Source organism: Zalophus californianus, chromosome 2 (genome assembly GCF_009762305.2).
Source record: "Zalophus californianus isolate mZalCal1 chromosome 2, mZalCal1.pri.v2, whole genome shotgun sequence".
Classification (NCBI taxonomy): Eukaryota; Metazoa; Chordata; class Mammalia; order Carnivora; family Otariidae; genus Zalophus; species Zalophus californianus.
The window spans coordinates 43,449,735-43,466,647 of record NC_045596.1 but is presented as its reverse complement, the minus strand read 5'-3'; the positions used below and the strand labels follow the sequence as shown (position 1 = coordinate 43,466,647).

Here is a 16,913-nt window from a genome sequence, read left to right as displayed (position 1 = left end):
TATTTCAGAGTTAAAGTATTTCAATTGTCAACCTGGCAAAGTAGAAGAGTAAATACAGCAAACATTTTAAACATAGAAGAAAAGCATCACTTTACACTGGGTGTTTCAGGAAGGGGGGTTTGGCCTAGATGCAGAAATAATAACTCTACTTCTTCATCTCCCTGAAGGTGGTGGTCCTTTAAGATAGAGAGATCTGCAAGATCCTTATTTAAAGAAATTAAAGGACTTTTGGTGTCACTCTCTAAGTGTGGGAAGAAATGGAGAGAAAAGAAGGAAAAAAAAATGTCTAAAGGAATCTGAATTCCCCAAACAGCTCCATGAGGAGTCTACACATGCAGAGATAGTTGTGAGGTTTGGTACGGAGTGTTCTGGGTGCCCGGGGTCTGGGAGCATTCGCTTCATTGCTTCTCCAGCGAAGCCTGCCTCCTTCTTCTCGGCCTAAGGGTATCTTGGCTGGGAACTCTGTTCTGAAAAGGGGCCTGGTCAAAAGTCCAGGAAGAGTCAGGTGGGGGCTCCTTGTCAGGTAACACGGTGGACAAAAGCCCCTTCTCAAGGAGAGAGCCTCACTCAGGGATAGGTGACTCTCACGCTGCGGGTACACTAGAGCCCTGGGTACCTACAGCCCCCTGGAGTCCTGATGTAGGTTTTTGGTGAAAGTCCGGTAACGGGTCTCAGATTTAAGAGCCTTTGGGGGCTAGGCTGGTAACCTAAAAACATTTGAAGCTGCCAGGTATAAGAGGAAATAGGGGGAACTTTGGAGAACTGAGCATGTGTATATTCTGACTAAAGGCATTCAGATTCAGATTTTTAAACTACAGTTTTGCTAGCCAAGCAAAACACTGGCTGGAGTCACTGCCGGTTTGCGATCCTGCATTCGCCTGGGCTCAGTATCCGCTTTTCTCTGGTTGCTTCAACCTGCTGCTGATCCACCGTCTGTCCGCCAGCCACTTCAGGAACGCGCGGACGCCGAAGACGGTCGCAAATTTTGGCGCGCCTCCTGAAGGCTCAGTGTCCGCCTGCGCTCGCCGCGCTGTCCCCTCCTTCGGCACCACCCAGCCCCCACCCGCATCTCGGAGGGCCCCAACCTACTGAAGCTTGGAGTGTCTCAGAAGCCCTTACGGGCTACATTTCATCTCTACCAGAAATGGAGTTGTTGCGCCTGGGATGTTCCCGCTCCGGAGACTCGGAGCCAGATGCGGTCCCAGGCAAGCGGGGAGACCGGGAGATGTAGTGCGCTGGGGAAGCAGCGGGTCGCGGCTCAGTAGCCGGCTGAGAGGCGGGGCCGGCGGCAGAGGGAAACCCCGCCCCGGCCCCGCCCCTCATGGCCCCGCCCCGAAGCTCTAGAGTTTCGGCCTCTAGCTCCCACCCCGCACTGAGTCCCGGGACCCCGGGAGAGCTGGCGGTGGATGGTTGGGTTTCTTCTGCCTGCGCGGAGCATCACTTGCGCGCTACCGCCAGCCCAGAGCTGTCGCGCAGCGGGGATTTCCTCTCCTCCCGGCACTCGCAGACGCCCCTGCAAGCCGCGGCGGGAGTCAGGGCACCCTCCCCTTTGCGCCCCACAGTCCTGCGCTGCGGCGCTCGTTCCACCTCCGCGCCTTCTTCGCGGGGCTGGCCCAGGGAGAAAGAACCGGCGCCCGAGCCCTGGGCACTGCGCCCGGCGCGAGGTGCGGGATGGAGAGCAAGGCGCTGCTGGCCATCGCTCTGTGGCTCTGCGTGGAGACCAGGGCTGCCTCAGTGGGTAAGGAGCCCACTCCCTAGAAGGAAGGCGGAGAGGTCGGGTGCGGGAGGAGAGATGGGGCGATGTGGAGAGGTCCTGGAGGCCGGATCTAACTCGGAATCAGAGAGCTGGAAAGATGAAAAGTGACTTGACACTTTGTGTTTTTTCATTTACCAATGAGGAAACCGAGGCTCTTTGATTGGCCCAAGATTATCCAGAGAGTTGGTGGTCTCCCGAGCCCAGTTCCTTTTCCACGACTCGGGTCTCCGACCCGGGCCTCGGCTGGAGCGAGTCCTGCGGAGGCGACACACCCTCGGGCTCTCGGGGAGGCGGGGGTGGGAAGGCAGGCGCCCGGGGCTGGCAGGCAAGAGGTGCCCTCGCAGGCAGGAATAGGCTATGGAACCTTGTCCGGCTGGGCGCACAATCCTCAGCCCGGGCGCGGGGAAGGAAGCCTTGCAGGGAGAGCCAGCCGGTTCTCTCGGATCGCCTGCATCGTGCACTCAGCTCTGCCTCTGCAGGAATCAGGCGGACCCCGGTGTGCTGTTCCCTTCTGGCTGGAACCCACAAACACACCCACTGTATGAGGTGTAGTTCAGGGAGGGAAACTTTTTTTCCTTCCTTGGTGCAGGATGCTGCTGTCCTTGCAGAGAGAAGGTGAAATTGAGCTCCGAGCCGGGGTTGTGACAGCTTCCCAAAATGTCTCCAAGTCAGTCACCTTCTTATGTAAAACAATCACATCTTTCAAAGCTTTGGTCCTTGGGATAAGCGCAGGGTCAGAAGCTCACGTTCTGAAAACTTACTCTGCGGGACTCGGTAGCTAGATTTAGCGCCTCTCCGCGCTTTCCTTACCACCTAAAATTTCAGTCTTCTTCAGGATTAGGAACACACATGCTCTTGATGCAATAAATGTCTGTCTTTCTTCGCTTTACCCGCCCCCACGCCCCCTTCTCATATCTCTTTTCTGTAGCCACAGTTTGCTAATTTCCAGATTTCCACTCTTTGGAGGGTGAGAAAGGGAAGAGGGTGGAGGGGAAAAAAAGTCAAATAATTCAGGGAAAAATTCCTTATATTGAAATAAAAGAATCACATGTCTTTAAAAAAAGACACTCGTATAAAGTAACAAGATCATCTGTCTATAGTTATTAAATTTTCTTAATAATGACTTGGTTCATCAGGCCAGCTCCACCATGGACAATCATTTGTCCCCGACAAGACCTCTCTCTCCCCCTTTATGGTCTGGAACATGTGGTTGTTCTGTATCCCACAAAGAAGTGAGTTGCTTCTAAGCCTGGGGTGTTTCATCGCGCAGCAGTAGTAACTGTAATCGGGTTGTCCTGAATATAATGATGAGGTTGCCCTTTTGGAGTGTGTGACTTGCTTAATTGGATTGAGCTGTAATTGGTGCCATCAAATTCTAGAGACAGAGGCACTGTTGTTTTTCCTTCCTGTCTTTGAGCTGGAAGGGTAATAGCGCACAAATTAATTAATTTTGGTTAGGGGATTTGAACATAGAAGGGCTTTTTATTGAGTAGCAGCATATGTACTTCTTATAGTTATTTCTTTATAATTTTCTGAAGAGTAGAACTTAAACTTGCCAATAAAAATGAATGAAGCTTAATGGAGCAAAACAAAATTGAATGTTGGTTGGTCTACAGATACGAATTTGAAGTTATCATTATTGATATAGCCTTGTTGAAAAGATTTTTGTTGAATAGTATGGTATTTTCTTAGCTTCCTATGAATGGAGAACATATCTTTAATTAATTTTTTAACATAAGAAAGTGTACCTAGAGTGTGAGATAATCTGTGACAATAATTTATGAGAGATCTTCAAGAACCTCTTATTTTGGTGGCAGAACGAACATGGCTTATTTAGAGCTTTGCCTTTACTACCATTTTTTTTCCTCACATAAATGTGCCCAAATAATGGGTTCTTTCTCATTTGGATCATTGTACACATTGTATTAAGTTACTGTTTTCAACATATTTCTCAACCTAGTGTTTCTCAGCCAAGTTTGATACTTGTACTCATCCAAATGAGTTGTTTTCATTTTCCTTTTCTTAAAGTGAGACTCCGTTGTTGGAAGGTTTTTCTATTTTTAAAAACTTTGCTTCATTGTTTGTCTACTTTGGGGGCAGTATTTCCTTCCGTATTGAAAAGGGCTATGCTAATTAACTGAACATGATAAGCCAGATCAATAGCTGTCCAAGAGTCTCCCATAGGGCATGTGTAATCGAGTCATCTGAAATGCTTGTGAAAATGCAGATTTGTAGGGCTAGGGATATCTTACACATCCTAAAGTTTAAGAATTACTAGTCCAAACACAAATCAGTACCCATATCAATTAGTTTCTGAGATTTATTGATATAACTTAATTTCTAGGTTTTTAAAAAAAACTATGATATTGATCAACAAATCTACAGTTGTGTCAGCAACCTATTTTGCACATCTGGGTGAGTGTATAGAAATATGGGTGATTGAGCTGTTCATTTTTGCCTACAGCTATTCACATTGAGGTCCACAGATTCAGTGTACTGGATATTTGCACTGGATATTTGCTCACTCTCTTTACTCATACTTTTTCATATCTGTTAATACTGTCTTATTTACCCAACAAGATTAGTGCCAGTTTCGGCCTCGAGAGTCAGTGGTTCTTTTTTAAAAAAATTTTATTTACTTATTTTAAAATTCTAGTATAATTAACATACAGTGTTATATTATTTTCAGGTCTACAATATAGTGATTCATCAGTTCTGTACATGACTCAGTGCTCATCATGATAAGTGTACTCTTAATCCCCATCACCTATATCGCCCACCCCCCCCACCTCCTCTCCGGTAACCATCAGCTTGTTCTCTATATTTAAGAGTCTATTTTTTTATTTGTTTTGTTTCTTAAATTCCACAAATGAGTGAAATCTTTGGTATTTGTTTTTCTCTGACTTCGTTTAGAATAATACTCTCTAGCTCCATCCGTGTAGTTGCAAAATGGCAAGGTTTCATTCTTTTTTATGGCTGAGTAATACTCCATGGCATCTGCATCTTCTTTATCCACTCATCTATTGATGGACACTGGGTTACTTCCACATCTTGGCTAATGTAAATAATGCTGCAATAAACACAGCAGTGCATGTATCTTTTTGAATTAGTGTTTTCATTTTCTTTGGGTAGAGAGGCTTTTGTTCTTAGTTGATGTGAGTTAAAGATCATATTAAGCTTGGGTGCTTACCTAACATCCATCACTTTTTAAGGTGATGTTTTGGAATCTGGATATTAGTTAAGGCCCTAGCATGGTGGCCGTTTTTTTTTCTTTGATAGTTTTCCATCACTTACTAGCTCTTCGCATTTAGTTCACAAAGAACTCTGTTTTCTTGCTGTGGAGTGATCCATGGTGAGGAATCTGTCCAGTGGTATTTTTAGGTAAATACAGCCTTCTTGTATTGTAAACTTGGTATCAGGAAGAGCTCAGAGCTTTGATTAATAAGTTGAGATTCCCCAATTGTAATTCATTAGCACTACACTTTTTTAGTTACATTCTCTAAGGAAAAGTGTATTAATAGGTGTATTATATGGACACTGGCAAATTTTTTTTTCCCCCTCAATTCCTCTCACCTGGTTTTAATGTACAGTCTTCCAACTTTGGCAGTTCAGTTACCAGAGGAAGTGCAATAGAAAATTGATAAAGGAAAATGAGACAATGTCATGGGCACTCCTCTCCCCTTCAGGGTACATAGATGAATTGTATAGAAATCTCTCTTAGTAGTATTCATTAATCAGCAGTTTAGTCAACTGTGTACATCCTATGCTTTATAAGAAATGTCAGTGGGTCCGTTCCCAAGGGAGTGAGATCATCAGATGAAGGTTCATTTGATTTCAATGTCCTATATCCTTTTGTAAGACCTTGAAGTTGGCAATGCAGGAAAACAGGAACTCCACCCTAGCTCCATGAATTGCAGAACTTTTGTGTTGGTTTATGACCATCTGCCCATTCTTCCTGTTATGACACAGTTTGTGAACTTTTACTGGGAATGGTGAAAAGTAAATTCACAGTTTTACACAATGAATTGCTGAAGAGGCCTTTTAAAGTATAGAGTGTGCATTGTTTATGGAAGGTGTTTCCTATTGGGTCTGACTCAGTGGCAACTATAGTCATTTATTTAATTTGTTTCTAGGTTTGCCTAGTGTTTCCCTTGATCCACCCAGACTCAGCATACAAAAAGACATACTTACAATTATGGCTAATACAACTCTTCAGATTACTTGCAGGTAAGGATTCATTTTAGATTCAGATTTCCTAGGTTAAGTAACTCATTGTTTATTGAGGGAAAAATAATTTACATAGCAGAACTGTAATAGAGTTGTAGTAATTGTAAGTAGTGAGGTTTCTAATAAATGATTTAATAATGAAAAATTAGAAAGCTCTTCTCCCCAAAATTTTGTATTATTTTTCTGGAATTTTTTTCCTGCTATTCTCTGCCAACACACACAACGCACACACACATGCACACATGCACACAGTACAGCACCTGGCATATAGTAAATAGTAGACATTCAATAAATATTGAATAAATAAGTGAAATTAAGGACTTACCCTCTTACCCTTAAGGGATGGAGTTGAAGGGGTTTGGGGCCATATTTATTATATTCAGAATGGCTCTTGGATATTTGTTTAGCCCTTGCCAGGAATTTTATTTTATGATAAGATTATGACTGTAGTAGCAGTTTAATATTTAGCCATTAATATTACTGAGTGCATGTTCTGCACAGGTAATGGACTTCATGCTTTGGCTTGATGTTCTGGAATGCCTCTCTTCTCATTTGCTAGCAAGAAGTCATGCTACTGTTTTTTGCTAACTGGGGAAACCAGGTTCTTTGAAAGGAAGAAGATGTATTTAGATTTTGTCTCGTAGCCCCAACCACAAAAGGAAAGGTAGAAGACCTTAGGGTTTAATGCAGTGACCCGGAGGCTTCTCAGGAACGTCGCAGTGTGTCTTTGGCAGAGGTGTGGAGAGATGGGTGGAGGTGATGTTGCCCTCTGAGAAGAGAGCCAGGGGTCCACAAAGAACCTTGGGCAGCTTACTGCCATTGTTTACACTTGATGAACACCAATGTTCATCACAACGCAGATCTATTTTAGACTGTAGACTGTGAAGGATACTCTCATCCCCTTATCTAAGGTAGGTAACCAATATAGAGCCCTTGGGAGAAGACATAGTAACCGTGCTATTTCTCCAGCTTTGCTATGAGAAGACACATTTCTTAGTGGATTTTCCTCTTACCCTTCCTCAATAACAGAGGCTATTTAAAATCCTCAAAGATTCCATACTCGCTTTTAAAACTCATTCAAAAGAATTTCTTATGTCCTGAAAAAGCCATGGAGTATGTTAAAGTAACTTCACTAATGTAGCTGCAACTTCATGTAAATTTCAAATTCTTTGAAAGAAGAATCAATGATGTTACATTCTCTTTGATGTGGACTATCTTTCTTAAGGCTTTGCCCAGAAATGCTGCAATGAAAGTAATCTTTGTTTGAATGCAGTCTGTATAAGGTCCAATGAGGCTCTTAGACAGTTACACCGTCTTCCTTCTGAACCTCACTACTTATTGTCCTGCCTGCCCACTGTTACCTGACTACTCTGGCTTGCATGCCATTCCCCTGATACTCCAAATACTCCTGCCCCAAGACCTTTACATTTTCTGTTCCCTCTGCCTGGAACACTGTTCCTCCTTATATTCATATGGCTTCATCAAGCCCCCTCCCACCAGAACTCTTTACTCTTTGTATATTCTATGTTTTCTCCACAGTACTTACCACCACCTTACATTTTACTTACACTACATATTTTACTTACTTTAAAAAAAAATTCAGCTTTGTTGGCGTTTACTTACTATTTCATTGCCTGTTTCCTCTAACTAGACAAGTTCCATAAAGGCATTGATTTTTGTCTGATTTGTTCACTGCTGTATCCCCGGACTTTAACAACACTTGGCATATAGCACCTGCTTAAGAAACATTTGTTGAGTGAATGAGTTAATTAATAGAAAACTCAGGAATCCTTATCAGTGGTGTCCAAAGCTGAGTTTAGGGCTTTTTGTCATTTGTGCATTCAGCCTGTCATTGTTGGTAGAAGGCTGTGAATCTGTCTGTTGAGTTTATATAAGTTTGAGAAACAAACCTTCTGTTTTCTTAGAAACAGCCTCATAGTGTGGTATTTCCCATGATCACTTCCCTGGAATTAATTTTTCAGGGGGCGGAGGGACTTGGACTGGCTCTGGCCCAATAATCAGAGTGGCTCTGAGAAAAGAGTGGAGGTGACCGAGTGCAGGGACAGCCTCTTCTGTAAGATGCTCACGATTCCGAAAGTGATTGGAAATGATACCGGAGCCTACAAGTGCTTCTACCGGGACACTGAAATGGCCTCGGTCATTTATGTCTACGTTCAAGGTAAGTAGTTACATGGCATTCATTTCCCAAGCTGATTTACCGGGTATAAAACACGATAGGCAGAGAAGAATCAAGTACAATGGAGTACGACAAAAGGCTTGCTCCAAAGGCTTTTTGCCAACAGGAATACACAAATTTCTTCTCTCTCAAGGTTTCCTCTGAGAATAAGACTCATTGATTTGTTCTGGAACGTGGGCCCCGTTACATCTCTTTTGCCCAGTTAGTGGGCTTCTGCTCTTTGTTTCTAAGGGAAATCTGCATTCACAATTGGCTATAGGGATTTATAAAGAGCCTTCTGGTATTTGAGAAAAAGAACCTGAAATCCTTGAAAAGGAGGGTTCAGGGGTGCGTTATGGAGAGGTTTCTGTGGAGAGATAGGTTATCTACAACAGGGTAGGAGATTTTCTCAAGAATGCGCAGGGAAACAGCCAAGGGCTCTGGAGCTTTTATGTACATGAGAACTTTTCTTTTCCGACTTATACTTTGTGAAAAACAATTTCCATCTTCTTGTGCAAATGAAGATACTACCTCAAAGGGCTTTTTGAGGACAGTATTTCTTTCCTTTGCTTGTGTGGTCCAAGATCTTGGATGATACACAACATCTTTCCAGAGTTTGCAATTTGGGATTGACACCATGGAGGTCAATTTAACATCCATGTAGAATAAAACACAATGTTACATGTATTTAGTATTTATAATATAAATTATTTTTTCTTTTGAGTTTCAAAAATCTTATACTATCTTAATTTTCATGTGGAAACCTGACTTAACTGATGATAGTTATAATTCTGTCAGACAATTTTGGGGAATGTTAGTGTTGTACAGTACTTTTCTTGGATATACTAAATATTTTTCTTTTCAGTGAAATTGAGCTGTTTAGACATTTTATTTGTTCATTTGTATATATATATATTTATATCCTGGAGGATTTGAGGCAGGTGAAGATGGCTTAGACTTTTTTCCAGAAACATCTTTTATAGAATGGGAATTTCATTAGCTTTGGGAAATACACTTGCATATCTCCATTTACATTTCAATAGTGCAATATGGCCAGTGCAGTGGGAAATGGAGACTACATCAAAATAACGTATGTCATTCCTGGACTGCACAATATTGAGAATTATTTTTGCCTAGGGTGAGCACAGTCCAAGATAGAATTCTGTGCCCTTCTCCTTCCTCTGCAGAATTTGAAAGAGACAAGGCTCAGATCTTGGAGAATTTCTGGCTCCTTTTGATCTGGCAGTCTTAGGAGATCAGGCTTTCTCAGAAGATTGCAAGGATTTCCTGCTTTTAGCCTGTCTGGAAATACTACAAGATGAACCTCTCCCGTAATATCTCGTTATTTCCTTCTCCCCAAGTCAGGAAACCTGGAGACATGTGAAAATCCATTTCATGAGTTACAGTAAATATTTTATTTTGAGAGGATGGGTGGTTGTTTGGGTTTCTTTTGTTTATTTCCTTTTTTTGGAAGACTGAAATAGAATTGATTTACTGAATAGCTTTAGTCTTACGTAAGGGGTTAACTTAGCTTCCAAAGACTTGTTGGAAGCAAGCTTGGTAATATTTCACAGTACGTGGATGAAAGGTAGGTAATATTCAGAAGTAGCAATCCCAGGCACTGTTTATTTGTACATTGCCTGTCTTTGGGTATACCATTAAATTCTGCTTCTTGTCTAAGCCTAATGTTCTAGGAGGTGAGCTGTCCAAGATTTTAACACTGAGAAAGAAAGCACTGAAGTATTCCCTATGGACGGCCCTTTAATGTCCCCTCTGGTCCCTACCTTGCTTCCTTAGTCTTCTGACCCCATTGCCTCCAGCAATGGATGGAGCCAGGAAGTGGGTCTTGGCCTCATAAGATAATGGCTATGACATGTGGTGGGCTGGATTGGCTGCCTTTCTGTGCTTTCCAGCTGGGAAGGAAATCAAACTTCTGCTGTTGCAGGGAATTATCTGCCTTTCTCCCCTTGGTTTAATTAACTCTTTGTTTACTTGGACCAGCCATCCTGAAGAGCTCTGGAAATGCTCGATCAGGTGTGTTGGGCATAGCAGTCTGAGCCATTATCTCTGTGAGATTTCAAGTACAACTTCACACTATGGCGACTCTATCTCTGGGGAGTAGACTATTTTCCCAGCGGTGTATTCACATTGTAGGAACAATGTTAGAATGACATTAAAATCTCTTTTTTGTTCTTCTCGCTTTTTGCCATGGTGGTTTTTGAGTTTTTAATCATTGAAGATATTAATGATTGCTGAATTTTAGACTGAACTAAATAACCACTGAACATTATTTTATAAAGAATCTCATATCTAGTGTTCACAACCTTAAAATACCCACATCAATTTTTCTCTTGAATAATTAAATCAGAAAGTTGTTATTTTCTGCTTATTTTAAAGATCCTTTGGAATCCATTAGTTTATTTTCATGACCCTTGGACATTATTTGCCTAAAGAGAGAATATACTTTTTTTAAGCGTCAATAAAATTCAGTAGGTAAAGTACAGATTTAACTTTAAAATTAATTTAAAATTTAAAAAATTACTTAAACATTTATGTACTTGAAAAGTATTTAGTATCCGGAACCGCCATCTTCCAGTAATTTGCCAAAATGACCAACACAAAGGGAAAGAGGAGAGGTACCCGCTATATGTTCTCTAGACCTTTTAGAAAACATGGAGTTGTTCCTTTGGCCACATACATGCGAATCTATAAGAAAGGTGATATTGTGGACATCAAGGGAATGGGCACTGTTCAAAAAGGAATGCCCCACAAATGTTACCATGGCAAAACTGGAAGAATCTACAATGTTACTCAGCATGCTGTTGGCATTGTTGTAAACAAACAAGTTAAGGGCAAGATTCTTGCCAAGAGAATTAACGTACGCATTGAGCATATTAAACACTCAAAGAGCCGAAACAGCTTCCTGAAGCGTGTGAAGGAAAATGATCAGAAAAAGAAGGAAGCCAAAGAGAAAGGTACCTGGGTTCAACTGAAGCGCCAGCCTGCCCCACCCAGAGAAGCACACTTTGTGAGAGCTAATGGAAAGGAGCCTGAACTGCTGGAACCCATTCCCTATGAATTCATGGCATGATAAATGTAAAGAAAATAAAAGACCTCAAGACAAAAAAAAAAAGTATTTAGTATCTATGAAGAATGTATATGTGTATATGAAAATGATATGAAAAATTAAGTATGCTCCTTCATTTTGAAAAAAATTATAACGATCCATCTGTTTAAATGCAGAACCTATAAAATATACTCTACTTGTTGATGATCCCAGTGAAAGGAGTCGATTTCATTCTAGGAATTTTCTTTCAGATTTTTTCACACACACACACACACACACACACACACACAACACACCCTTTCTGCAGCATATCTTTGGAGCCAGATATCTACTAGCAGACCAACCTGTGGATCCCTTTGCCTGGTGTGAAATGTCATTCTCAATCATTTGCTTCTCTGGTTAGAGTTTATGAACTGGAAACAAGATCAACTTTTCTAGTAAATGCCATTAACTAAGGGAATTAATTTTTCTTCTAGATTACAGATCTCCATTTATTGCTTCTGTTAGTGACCAACATGAAGTTGTGTACATCACTGAGAAGAAAAACAAAACTGTGGTGATTCCATGTCTTGGGTCCGTTTCCAACCTCAATGTGTCACTTTGTGCAGTAAGTTACATCTTTTTCAATCATCTCTCATGTTTTCATAATATTAAGATGGGTAGCCTGTATGTAATATCAACCACGTGTTTTAAAGATCCTCAGGGAAGGGTCAAAATGACAACAAATAAAACCAATTTATATTCTTTAATGATAAATTCTTTAGTGATCATTTTACATGGTTTTCACTTTTGGATAGCACTTTATTCAATATTTGATATTTCTTTTTCTACCCAGAGGTACCCAGAAAAGAGGTTTGTTCCTGATGGTAACAGAATTTCCTGGGACAGTAAGAAAGGCTTTACTATCCCCAGCTACATGATCAGCTATGCTGGCATGGTCTTCTGTGAAGCAAAAATTAATGATGAAAGTTACCAGTCTATTATGTACATAGTTGTGGTTGTAGGTAAGTGGACAGTTTACGTATCATTAAATCAGACATTAAATATTGGTTTCCTATATTAAGATCCTGGAGATTAAGGTGTTGGGGGAAGGACAAAGGATATTGAAATATATCTTAATTCAAGATCTGGTGTGGGGCAATTCATTACATCTGCTCTTCTCTACCAAATAAACCTGTGTGCAATTGAGTTTTTCTCTTTTCTTGCCAAAACCAAGGACGGAAAAGAGTGTTATTATCGGAGCATATTTTATGGAAAATTCAATGTTCAGAACATTGCTTGGCATCAGTTCTTTTAATTATACCTATTTTATGGAAAGTTCAGTAATTTACTAAGGCTGGCTTTGCTGGCTATTGACTATTCAAATTTTACTGCTTTTCTATCCACTGGGCTACATCTTTGAGATTCCTGCAGGTTTACTTTGTAAGTCTCTGTAGGCCATTTTGCTGGAAGGTACCAAGTATTGGTGAGACACTCAGGGAAAAATGATGTGGCACATTTTGAAATTGCATCATTTTCGAAAAAATCCATGCAAAGTTATAGATTTGTTTTCTCTCTCTTTCTCTGTATTTTCAATTTACTTGCTCCAGGGTACAAGATTTATGATGTGGTTGTCAGCCCCCCTCTCGAAGTTGAGCTGTCTGTTGGAGAGAGGCTTGTCTTAAATTGTACAGCAAGGACTGAACTAAATGTGGGGATTGACTTCAACTGGGAATATCCTTCTTTGAAGGTAACACTAGCAATTCAAAGCCAGACCTCTCAATACTTTGATAATAAGCCCCAATGGAATTGGCTTAAGAGATAGGGAACTCTCTGGCCAGATAAAATGTAGGGGCCTTAACTCTCTCTCTCTCTCTCTCTTTCACACACACACACACACACACACACACACACACACACATACATGCACACACAGTTTAAAAGAACTGCAGAACATATAGCATCCATGGAAAACAGATGCAATGCCAAGAACTCGGTCCCACTCTGCTACTCTCAGGCTGTGAAGATGAATTTTCTCTAGGTGATTACATCTTGTCAGGTTGTATTATTTCTCTGTGCTCCAAAGTCTTTGTTATATTTTCCCTTTAAGGGAATTTGTCTTCAAGAGGTGGCATAAAACATACTTCTCCTTAAGCAGTGGTCATATTTGCTTGTGTTTCTGTAGTACATATGCATCTCATTCCCACTATGTGAGGCTTTAAAAACCTTAATTCAGTTGGTTCCATTTATTTCTCCTGAAACCAAATATATTGGTTGCTTAGATGATATGAAATGTTCTGAAGTCCCTTATTTTTAGCATGAATAGTGTTCTCCAAGGGCCAAGACTTGATCTTGTGGGTATCTAGAAGCTACCAGGTAATGTTATGGTGGACTTTGAAAGTTCAGTGAACTCTTTTTCAGCATCGACATAAAAAACTTGTTATCCGGGACCTAAAAACCCAGTCTGGGAGTGAGATGAAGAAATTTTTGAGCACCTTGACTATAGATGGTGTAACCCGGAGTGACCAAGGGCAGTATATCTGTGAGGCTTCCAGTGGGATGATGACCATGAAGAGCAACACATCAGTCAGGGTCCATGGTAAGCTAAGATCTCCTTTGGAATTATGCTGTGCCTTGAAAAGTGAGATAATTTAAATAAGTTTAAGTCAGCTAGTGATTCCTATTCTGTTCATTCAGAAGACATTTTTGAGCTCCTGCTAGGGAGGCCATATGACCCAGATGTCAAGAGCACAACTTGGTTCAAATCCCAACTTTAATAATGAGATGAGCTAATACAGTAAGCCCTCACTAAATTTTACTTGTTGCGATTGTTGTTAATGCTATTATTAGTAGTATATTATCTAAGTATTATTATCTAAGATAGTTTTTAAATTTTCATTTTATTGCAAGGCCGAGAGGTCTGTGTGAATAAGCATGGGCTTTGTAATTGGAGAAGCCTGGATTTAATTACTATCTGTGGGGCTTTGAACAAATAACCTAATTTCTTATTTATTCTCTTCCACTAATGTCACATAATAACACATAAATGTCTCAGTTTAGGTGATAATTCATATGGCACCCAACTTACAGGCCTTGGTAATGATTTTGGATTTTATAATATGGGAAATCATAGAAGGGTTTGAGCAGAGAGAGACATGCTCCAGTCTATGTTTTTGTAGGATTACTATGTATTTTTTTGAGAAATACTTTCGGGAAGTAAGGACAGAAGTAGGGAGTCCAGTGGGGGGCTTGTTGCTGTTATCCAGGTGAGAGATGGTGAGTGGCTTGGAGAAATGATCTGGTTCTGGATACATTTTTGAAGATAGAGCCAGCAGGATCTGCCTTTTGACTTAATGGCTGTAGGGGGTAAGAGAAAAAGAATGGAAGATGATTTGAATTTTTAGTGTGAGCAAGTGAGTGAATGGTGGTTTTATTTACTTAGATAGGGAAGGCTGACAGGGAAGTAAGACTTGGAGAAACAGGGTTGGGTCTGTTTATTTGGACATGCCCACTAAACATCCAAGTGGAGATATTTTATATATAAACCTGGAACCCAGAGAAGTCAGGGGAGGAAATACAAATTTAGTAGGAATGTGGGTGGCACTTTATGGCTGAGCCTGGAGGAAGGTGTAGCTAAGGAGAAGTCGTCTGAGGACTGAGTCCTGGGGCATATAGTCGATAGGGATAGGGCGCCATAGGAGCAGAGAAGGAGCACCCTAAGGTCCCTGGAGGACTTGGAGAAAGCTTCACAGAGGAGCAAATGCTTGAATTGAGACTTGAGCAGTCAGTAGGCTTGCAATGTGCACCTGGAGAGAGAGGAAAGCAAATGCAGAGGCCAGTTGTGTGGGAGAAGCTGGACTGTGGACAAGGAAAGGAAGTGTGGGGAAATCCCTGCACTGTGGTAACTCAGACTCCCCAGATCTTTGACACTTCACTTGAAATGAAAAACTAAACCAAATGACCATTTATAATAAGTTGACATTTATGAGAATAATTATTTTTATTTTCTTCCAGAAAAACCTTTTGTTGCTTTTGATAGTAGCATGGAATCTTCGGTGGAAGCCACAGTGGGAGACCGTGTTAAAGTCCCCGTGAAGTACCTTGCTTACCCTACCCCTGAAATAAAATGGTAAGTATTGCAAATAAATGCAAAGTGTTGTTCCACTTGAAAGAAAACCCTTAAATTATACTAATTCCTGGGATTTTTTCCCCCCCAAGGTATAAAAATGGAAGACCCATTGAGTCCAATCACACAATAAAAGGGGAGAAGGAACTGATTATTATGGAAGTGAGTGAAAAAGATACAGGAAATTATACTGTTGTCCTCACCAATCCCATGTCAAAGGAGAAACAGAGCCACGTGGTATCTCTGGTTGTGAATGGTGAGTTTATTCAGTTTTCCTTCTCTGCCCCAAACTGATTATAAAGAGTACGATTAAATCTTCTTAAACAGCCAGGCCACCATTCCTTTGTCACCTCTTGCTTCACTCACATCATGAATGGGCTTCTATTTATAAAAATGATCCAGATCAGTGGAGTTGAAATGAAGTACAGGGCGGTGCGCTCTGGACATGTTTGCTTCAGGGGCCATGTAAATGGACTGTTTGGTGTCAAACGCAGTATTGACATAGATGATATACTTGATGGCTATGTGCTGTGAAATAAGGATGCCTACAGGGACAGTTGCCATACCACCTTTGCTCTTGTCTCGTGAAATTGCGCACCTGGCATGCAAATGTGCAAGTGTCTTTTTGCATTTTGTGGGAAGCTGCTAGTTTGATGCACAGGCAGGTTCCAACTCAGAAGGCTTTTGCAGGTTGACACTGTTGGCTTCTTGGAACTTAAAAAACATTTTTTTTTTTTTAAAAAAAACAGGAGTCTAGGATCTATCTGACTCTGAGGCTATGAAGAGAAGATACTAAGTTTATGATTTAAGGATGATTTGAACGTTGTTTTTCCAAACTGAAAGTGTTCTGGGTGGGGAATAAAATGGTATCATGGAAAGTGAAGGAGATGTAAAACCGATGTACAACAGGTGTCTTTATAGCAGGACTTATCAGGACCTTGATTTAACGTGTTCATATATATTGCCATTCTCCAGGGGAAGAGACATAGAGTATGGAGGGTTTGACAAAGTTATTTGACCAGAGCATCCCCCTCCCACCCTGGAAATCCATTTAATCTCTTGTCCCAAACAGTTTGGGAAGTGCTTTTCTGTTGGAATTCTTTGTTCTCCCTATCGGCATGGCATATGAAAACTTTGGGATCTTCTTTTGTAAATTAAGGTGTTTCCCCATATATCCTGCCACCACTCTGTATGTCTGCTGAGCTCTGCTTCCTTTCTTTTCTGGGACATCAGCTTCAGGGAATATTTTAAAGTGTCACTCAAAAGCCACTCAGGAGTAGGGCCTTGGGGAATGGCGAGAAGCTGGAAAGCTAATAAGTAGGGTAGGGAGAAGAAAATGAACACAAAATAAAGATGTAAAAACGGACAGTGAATAACCCCATCTCAAGAATTCATGAAGTTACTACTACACATTTGATTCACCCTAACATTTACCCTGCTATATAAAATAAACATGAAAAAGTCAAAATTTGAGAGTATAATTTGAAGCTTTAAGTTGATAGTGATGGGGGAATAGTTTTGCATTAATGACTTTGGAACCAAAAAAGGAAAGTGAGAATAAAAGGGTGAGAAAGAGGGGGAG

At 41.0% G+C, this 16,913-nt stretch overlaps 1 protein-coding gene across 2 annotated transcripts in view; it reads left to right on the top strand.

Moving 5' to 3' along the window:
* Positions 1–1,386: 1,386 nt before the first annotated feature.
* The window catches only part of KDR (kinase insert domain receptor), a 44,298-nt gene continuing 28,771 nt past the window's right edge, over positions 1,387–16,913 (top strand). The window contains exons 1-9 of one of the 2 annotated variants that reach the window (XM_027598827.2): positions 1,387–1,738; positions 5,890–5,983; positions 7,966–8,162; positions 11,703–11,833; positions 12,062–12,230; positions 12,816–12,955; positions 13,627–13,804; positions 15,220–15,334; positions 15,424–15,587. In XM_027598827.2, the coding sequence (XP_027454628.1) occupies positions 1,672–1,738; positions 5,890–5,983; positions 7,966–8,162; positions 11,703–11,833; positions 12,062–12,230; positions 12,816–12,955; positions 13,627–13,804; positions 15,220–15,334; positions 15,424–15,587 (1,255 nt within the window). In that variant the 5' untranslated portion in view covers positions 1,387–1,671. The remainder of the gene's footprint in view (positions 1,739–5,889; positions 5,984–7,965; positions 8,163–11,702; positions 11,834–12,061; positions 12,231–12,815; positions 12,956–13,626; positions 13,805–15,219; positions 15,335–15,423; positions 15,588–16,913) is intronic. The other variant, XM_027598825.2, reaches the window with a different exon arrangement.